At 26.8% G+C, this 8,485-nt stretch overlaps 1 protein-coding gene across 6 annotated transcripts; it reads right to left on the minus strand.

Moving 5' to 3' along the window:
• Positions 1–127: 127 nt before the first annotated feature.
• On the minus strand, positions 128–8,424 carry LOC127064873 (retinal-specific phospholipid-transporting ATPase ABCA4-like). Of its 6 annotated transcripts, none has more exons than XM_050996502.1 (26): positions 8,351–8,424; positions 7,359–7,499; positions 6,886–7,290; positions 6,507–6,790; positions 6,267–6,425; positions 5,947–6,187; positions 5,700–5,867; positions 5,439–5,629; positions 5,170–5,334; positions 4,979–5,087; positions 4,711–4,865; positions 4,440–4,601; positions 4,290–4,361; positions 4,083–4,221; positions 3,757–3,991; positions 3,474–3,630; positions 3,172–3,385; positions 2,579–3,094; positions 2,379–2,504; positions 2,041–2,262; positions 1,683–1,952; positions 1,316–1,608; positions 1,092–1,239; positions 786–996; positions 493–706; positions 128–407 (listed from the first exon to the last, which is right to left on the minus strand). In XM_050996502.1, the coding sequence occupies exons 3-26, from the start codon at positions 7,193–7,195 to the stop codon at positions 192–194; spliced, it is 4,977 nt and encodes a 1,658-aa protein (XP_050852459.1). In that variant the 5' UTR covers positions 7,196–7,290; positions 7,359–7,499; positions 8,351–8,424; the 3' UTR covers positions 128–191. The 6 variants fall into 6 exon arrangements, with proteins under 6 accessions (XP_050852459.1, XP_050852458.1, XP_050852456.1 ...); XM_050996501.1 differs by having other exon boundaries at positions 8,144–8,417; XM_050996499.1 differs by having other exon boundaries at positions 8,109–8,417.
• Positions 8,425–8,485: the final 61 nt, after the last annotated feature.

An 8,485-nucleotide genomic window follows, 5' to 3' on the forward strand; every position in this document is an offset into this window, starting at 1 on the left:
CAGAATGTCTGTCTCTGTTCACATTAATAAATGTGCCGTAATTGTAAGTGTATACGTGTTCGTAATTAATTTCTTTGTGCTTTTAAACGTATTCTCATAATGAATATGAAACAACATGAGCAATAGATAAACATTTATGATATATAATTTATTTATAATACCTATATAAACGTATAATAATTAAGCCACAATTATTCGTTATTTGGTTGACTAGCGCTATGTCTTGGTGAATTATCATAATTAGGCATACTTATGCCTCTTGCAAATTGAATAAATAATTGTTCGAGTGTCGCCGATAGTACAGAATAATCTTGTATGCATTTGAATCTATTCTTTAAATTGTTTACAGTACTATACATTTTTGTCCAAGTCGTTCTAGGATCTGTCACATGGTAGGCAATCAGTCCCTAAAAAAAAGAACACAAAATTTAATATGGAAGTCATTTAAAAATTATAAAAATTAATCAATACTTCTTTTGTTGATATAATTACCAAATTTTCGTCCCTAATTTCACAAGTTAGAGAAGATTCAATAGTATTCTTTATAATCGCAACATCTTCCTCTGATCGGCTTGGATCTAATTTAATATGAATGTCGTAACCAGCACCAAATCTTTGTTTAAGTTCTTGACTTGCTCCAATACAAACCAATTTTCCTTGTACCATTATAACCAATCGATTGCACAAAGCTTCACATTCTTCCATACTAATGTAATAAATATTTATTTATATCGGAAAAATGTTTATGTTATGAAATGATTTTATAATTAAAGATGAAGAAATACCTATGAGAAGTAAGTATGAAAGCTTGTCCTCCAGCTTGACAAGATTGTAATACAGACCACAATGATCTTCTAGCTGCTGGATCGACTCCTGTTGTTGGTTCGTCTAACAAAACAAGTGCAGGATTGCCAATTAAAGCTATCGCTATGTTCAAACGTCTTTTATTACCACCACTATATGTTTCACTTGGCTGCGACATACATGCTTTTAAATCTGAAAGCATTATACAAATTCAAGGTTATAATGAGGAATATAATATAACAAAAATGAAAGATAAAAAATAAAAAAGAAACATATTTTTATCTTACTCAATCTATTTATCCATTTATTAACTTCCAAATCTACTTTTTCTGGTGGTATACCTCGAAGTTTTGCGAATAATCTTAAATGATCAAACGCATTTAGGGAATTGATCAATGCATCCGTTTGTGGACAATATCCCATTTCTGCTAAGTACTAAAAGTGACATTTTTTTTAGGAACATAAGAGAAAAGATGAATCATAATCGTACGTATAACGAATGTTTAATTACAGCTCTGCGATTGGAATAGATTTCCGCCGATTTTAAGTACATGGTGCCACTATTAGGTGTTTCTTCTCCAGTCAACATTCTAAACGTAGTACTCTTTCCAGCTCCATTTACTCCAAGCAATCCAAAACATTCGCGTTCCTTCACTCGAAAATTGACTTCCTTTACGGCCATTAGTTTTCCATAATACTTACTTAATTCATAAACTAAGAATAAACTGTTTTCTACTTTAGAAGTTTGCGTATCATTAGTTGAATTTCCATTAATATTATTATGATCTATGCTATTCCTTTTATCTGTGTAATATATATACTTTTTAATAAATATATTTCTCTAATTAAATATTAACATAATTGAAGTAATATCTTACTCTGACTAGTAATTTTGCTAATCTCTAATGCTACAGCATGTTTTTCCTTCTTCACTTCTTCGTCCATCTTATCACTTGGTTGTAATGAGGAGCTACGTATTTTGGTAAACAATCTTGTAAAAATCTTCTCCTCCAGCATAATAAGAATAGCAAAATATATCACAGGTGTTAAAGATAAATATAGAATATTTTCCTCTAAATTAATGTCCTTTTTAAAATTCTCAAAATATGACATAGGCTTACTACAAACTCCATTTACACAATCCATTGCTATAATAAATAGACAAATTTGGTAAAATTCATTACAATTTATAACTAGTATTTACTCGATATTTTTTTATAAATGATGTATTCTTACAGCAACACGGATCCATATATCCCATATCACATAAAGCGTTTAAAATTTTACTTGGGAAACGGCGGCATTTTGCATTCGTTACAGCCACAGTAAAGAAGGATAATTGTCCGTGGAAGAAACTTACATAAGGAATAAAACGGAATAATTGTTTTTGAAACGAATGCAATACTTTTAAATTTTGGAAACTTTGTATTACTACATGTAATAAATACTGTATGAAAACTGAAATTTAAAATGATTTTGATATTATCAAACTTGTAATTGTGTTACGTTGCGTAATGATGTTAAAATAATTTTAATATTATCAAACTTGTGTGTACTAGTTTCTTTTTTCTTACCAATTCCAATGGGTGTAATACTTAAAATTGTTATTACAGTACTTCTCGATTTGTTTATAAAACTAAATATATATGTTATCAATAGACAGTTTATACCAAAGAGTAATAATATTAACATCGTTATTACTGTAAATTATAAAATATTATATTAGTGCTATAATATGATTTTCTTACATAGAAATTTAGAAAATTATACTTACGTATTTCTGTTACATGATATAAGCGTATGTCTAATATAATATCCATTACATAAAAGCCCAATGTAATGATACATGTAGACAGTACGCAAATTAGAAAATCAATAGAAAATATAGTGAGCCAATATGATACAGATGAAATTCCAGTCATTCGTTGTAACTGTTTAACTTTAGTAGAAGTTTCTTGTAATGGATGAATAACAAAAAGTGCAAGAGTAGGAAAGAAGAAGGAGCAAAATATTAACACTCGTGAAAGTGCTTCCATTTCAGGAACCACTTGGTCAGAATAAGAAAATATATTAGGTAATTGTTGCCTGGATACTTCAATGGAATATTTTTTGTCAGTTAGACTTCGAATAATGGTATTTGACAAAATATTCATAGTTAGAGGTAAACTGTGCATCATTGTCCCAGAATAAAAACCATTTGCAAAAATTCCTTGCGTGTTATTAAATTCAGCAGAAACAATCACATAATTATGATATTCTGCTAAATTCTTTTTACCAAATGCTAATAACTCTGCAAAAAAAAAAAAACAAGAAGATGATCTCATATAAATTAATACATTTTTATCTCAATACCAATATCGCGTTTACCTTCTGTAACACTTCTGCCTGCAACATTAGTTGCAATCCCATTGAAGCTCTCTATTTCTTCATTATATATTTTACCATATTTGGGAATATCAGAAGAATAAAATACCTTGGGATTTCTGTACATGTTAAGCGTTAGAGGTATTATGTCTAATGATTCAGCAGGGGTTTTGTAGCTTAGAGCCATAAATAAAATTGAAATCAAAGGTAGAAATAGCTAAAAAAAAGAAACGTATCATTAAATAAAATAATATTTTTATAAAATGATGTAGTTTATTGTATAATAAAATCAATGAAATCCTTACGATCATTAATAAGATGCGTGCATTTTTTTTAGTATATGTTACTTTTTTATTAAACAATCCCAACATTGCATGTATAGTTAGTTGCCATCCTTGCAGTTTCTGTGTAGCTGTACAAAGATCTGTGGAATGTATACCGTTATCCTCTCCTTTCATAATCCTAAATAAAATAAAAGATAAGGAATTAGACAAATACAGATGCATATCCCAATACACACACACACACACACACATTAAATTTATTTGATATTATATCATAAAATAATATATTTGAAAAGAAATTTACTTTAAAAATACTTGTTCTAATGTAATCAAAGATACATTAATTCCAGTTACGCCTAATCTTCTTTTCTGATTTTCAATTTCATCTAACGAATGTGGTAAATTCTCTGTATATGGTACACTTAGAACTATTTTTTCCTTTTCTAGGGTAACTTGTGACCTTGTATCAAATTTGTCTACTACTTTCTCTGGATCACACCATGGTTTAGTGGATAACACAACTTCTATATGTCCATGGCCTATAAAAATAATAACAATGTTTTGGTTTACAATTCAAATATTTACCATTAAAAATAAAATCAAAAATTATAAACGAAAATGAACAATTACCATATTGTTTTTTCAAAAACATTGCTGTGCCATAACTCCTTAAAAGACCACCATGTATTATCGCAATTCTATCACCAAGTATATCTGCTTCTTCCATGTTATGCGTACTAATTATTATTGTCTTTTGACCTCTCATTTTCTATAGAAAGGTGATAAATAATAATAATAATGATACAATAAAAAAAATATTTATATATATGTACTTACTAATATTATATCCCATGTATCTCTTCTGGTCTCAGGATCCATACCTGATGTTGGTTCATCCAAAATTAAAATCTGTATAAATAATTAAAATTATAATATAAAGAGGAAAACCTTAAATATTTTATATAAAAAAAGAAAAAAAATACATACACTGGAATCACTAATGAGAGCCATTCCAAGACAAACGCGTCTTTTCTGACCACCAGATAATTTGCTGGGAAGATAATTTCGTTTCTCTGTTATTTGTAATTTTACAAGCAAATTCTCAACGTCACGTTTGGTTTGTTGTCGTGTTTTGGCTTTATTTTTTAACTATAATAATATATTTATATTATAAATATTTTTATATGCAATATTGTTTTTGTTATACACACACACACACATACACGCGCGCGCGTATATATATATATAAAGTACTTACCAAACCAAAGAACTCAATCTGCTCATATACATTTAAATCTGGAAAAACCATATTTTCTTGTGGACAGAGACCTAAATCGTATCTAATCTCATCTAAATTATTTTTCAAATTTTGCCCATTTATAAAAACTTTTCCTTCTGTCTCGCTTATCATACCTATTAATTACATAAAAAAATTGCAAAATTATATTTTATTTATATTATGAAAATATATTAGATTGTAATAATAATTATTTATATATCTTATTGAATAAGTATCACCAATTAACCTGTTATTATAGACATAAGAGTAGTTTTTCCAGCACCATTGTGTCCTAATAATGCAGTTATTTGTCCTTTGTAAAAATCCAAAGATATTCCTTTCAATGCATGTACCATCTGATATAATTCAATATCATAATGAGTCATTGTGTGCGTGTAATTCTATATGTAATTTAAAGAAAAAAATAAAAAAACTTACAGATTTTTGTAATAAACCGGTTCTATAACTTTTTTTGAGACCTCGAATTTGAATACCAGGGATAAATGCACCTTTAGAAACTGCTTCAAAATCTTCACTTGCTAATTGATTATACTCATAATCTTCTGGTTCTTCGTCTAAAGACACTTTGTTTTTTCTCATACACTAGAAAATCATTTTACATTTAATATATTTTCATAATTTGATTACATATTAAATATACTATTATTTTTGTTTCAAAAATAATTTTTTGTTCTCTATCACTTTACCTGTAGAAAATATAACGGATGTTTCTTTATGCCATATTTCCCTGGTCGTACGTTATTAATATAAATTGCCATAATAAAGTGAATTATAATTCCCAAAATTGAAAATATAAATATAAATCCTGTACTTCCTACAATATTGTATCGAGAAGATTCGCTTGGTATAAAGATGTTACTCCATCGAATTCCAATTACTAAAAAATATAAAAATATATACTTGATATACTTTCTCCATTATGCTATGTTATTAAATTTTATACATACATTGTGTTTCATATGTATTTACTTCCTCGAATAGTCTGGATAACAACAGGTTTGGTAAAATTATACCAACATATGGTATAATGCAGAACAAATTTTCTCGCGTCAAATTTCCGTAAAGAGAAGATGAAGCAGTATATATAATTGACAAAAAAATAATCACAAAGACAGCTGCAAAAATTATCATCATTGTAAAACATATATATCCTGTACAATGTCATTTCACATATAATAAAATACAAGGACTTACATTTCGAAAAGTACGCAGCAATATGCATACCAAATGATATAAGATGAACAATATGTACAGTCATTAATATCCAAAATAAGAATGCATTACTATAATACAGATATGGATCTACACGGGTAGAGAATGTGTTTTTAAATAATATTATTAATGGTATCACATACAAAATACTGAATATACAGCCAGTGGTAAGCCAGCTTAATAAATTTTGATATAATTTCACTCCATTCATTGTCATTAAAGTCTGAAAATAAAAGGACAACTTTTGTTTACAATAAGAGAATATAAATGAGAAGATTATATAATTAAAAATGGGTACTAACATTAACGCCAATAAACTTTTCTTTGGCTGCATAATTAGTTTCTATGCACAGTGGTATCAGAAATATTGCTACAGCAAATACAGAAATTAATTCTCGCAACGATGTATCTGCCAAATTTGTTTTAATATATGGTGGATATGGCATTCTTTGTATGGAAATCTATTAAAAAATAATTATTATAAACCACATAGTTCAAATTAGATTATACTAATATCAAAAATAAATAGAATATCTGATTACCTCTGGCCTAATCGTATCATTTATAACATGTTTTATAAAAGAATCATCAAGACACATTTGTAGCTGCACAAATGGAACGGATTCAAGGTATTTGTGCTCTGATATAAAATAAGTCATGTCTGTATATAATTCAGAAGAGATTTCAGTAGAATGTCTTATTTTATACTTAAAATGTTCTCCTTTTTGTTCAATAACAATTGCTAGAAATTCTTGTAATGGATCTTGAATTCGTTTAATCATATAAGTTTCAAGCATTTCTTCTTCGGTTGCAAATCCAATAAACTCTAAAAAATGAATATTTATTAGCATACTATTTAAAATAATATCATAACAGTAAACAAAATATATAATAATATTAATACTGCATTTTAAAGCTTACCTCTAAAATGTAAACAGTTTTCTGTTGAATCCATAAGTTCTAATGTAGATTTATCATTTGGCACAAAATATATTGTAGTTAAACTTCTCCTAATCAAATTTAATAAGTTACTTTTATTTTGTAAGGGATAATAAGTATCTGTTGTAACAACTTTTGGTGGTGTTGAATTAAAATCTCTTACAGCTTGAGTTAACGCAAAAAGTAATACAGGTAACAGAATTTGAAGGAATAAGGTTAATTTCCAATGCCTTATTCGTACTAAGAAATTTTTACGTAATAATAAACCAAATACTCTGCACCATTCTTTCATTTTTTTAGCAGTAATATAAACACACTATAAAGATAATTTTTGGTTCTTGTACGAATTAGTTACTATAGGTATAGATAGATAAAGTTATAGACTATCTGCAATATAAAGTTTATGAAGGTAAACAGAATAATTTATATGTATTGACCTATAAATCCATACTAACTTTTTTTCAAGCATGTAATGTGAATCAACAATATGCCTTTATACCGACAATAAATCAAGATAATATGACAATGACAATTTGTAGTTTTTGTCTTCTTTCATTTTATGTTAGATCTTATTTATAAAATATCCAAATATTCACCTAAAAGAATTATCGTATTTCTTATATATGTGACAATATATAGTTGTTGATATATAATAAATTTCTAAACTTAAATCATAAATCTTTCTACAAATTATATACATTTAATTTTAATAAATAAAAAATATAGGTAAAATATATAAATGTAATAAGAAAAAGAAAACATTTAATCTTATTTGATGTATAATATTTATCTGATTTATAAATTAATATTATCAGCAATTAATCTAAATGCCAATACTACATCATTCTTTGTAAAAAATATTTGTATAAAATAAATATGCTTTAAATCACACATTAAATTTGTTACTATGCTTGATATCAAAATATAATATTGCATCTCTGTTCAATATATATACATAAATATTTAAATTATAATATAAAAATACATTTATTAAGTATGACATTTATTTCCTGTTTTTTAAAATATTTTTGATGTAAAAATTGTTAAATTACAAGCATAATTATGTTTTGAATTTAATAATATAGTAAACATATAAATTATATATTTATAATAGTATAAATAAAATGATACAAACTGATAACAAATTGATTAATATTGATATGAATTTAATTATAAATGTTAATATGATATTATTCAGTACGTACACAAACTGATATTGATTAATACTGGAAAATATTACCATGGATGCGTATGCAGGACTAAATAGAATCAAAAACACACACGATGAACACTTATTAAAGCACGATAAAAATGCAGCTTTTATAATAAAAAACAATGATATATAAAAAAGTTCAGAAGTGATTATTTTTCATATCGGACATCATTAATCGAAATATTGTCATCTAGACACGTAACATACACACAATAAAAACCATAAATAACAAACCGTTGTCAAAATAACGCATCATTCGTTACCGCTCGTTACATTATGTTAAGATAAGCTTTGTTTGATATTATTCACAATAGTCATGTATTTCAAAACGTCATCTACAAAATTAACCAATCATGATAAAGTATTAGA

Source organism: Vespula vulgaris, chromosome 6 (assembly GCF_905475345.1).
Source record: "Vespula vulgaris chromosome 6, iyVesVulg1.1, whole genome shotgun sequence".
NCBI lineage: Eukaryota > Metazoa > Arthropoda > Insecta > Hymenoptera > Vespidae > Vespula > Vespula vulgaris.

Excerpts from the sequence above, each read along its gene's own strand:
- LOC127064873 (XM_050996502.1), bottom strand. The coding sequence starts at position 7,195 with ATGAAAGAATGGTGCAGAGTATTTGGTTTATTATTACGTAAAAATTTC. Across the intron at positions 2,263-2,378 it reads TATTACACCCATTGGAATTG|TTTTCATACAGTATTTATTA; the intron begins GTAAGAAAAAAG and ends TTTAAATTTCAG. Across the intron at positions 408-492 it reads AAATTAGGGACGAAAATTTG|GGACTGATTGCCTACCATGT; the intron begins GTAATTATATCA and ends TCTTTTTTTTAG.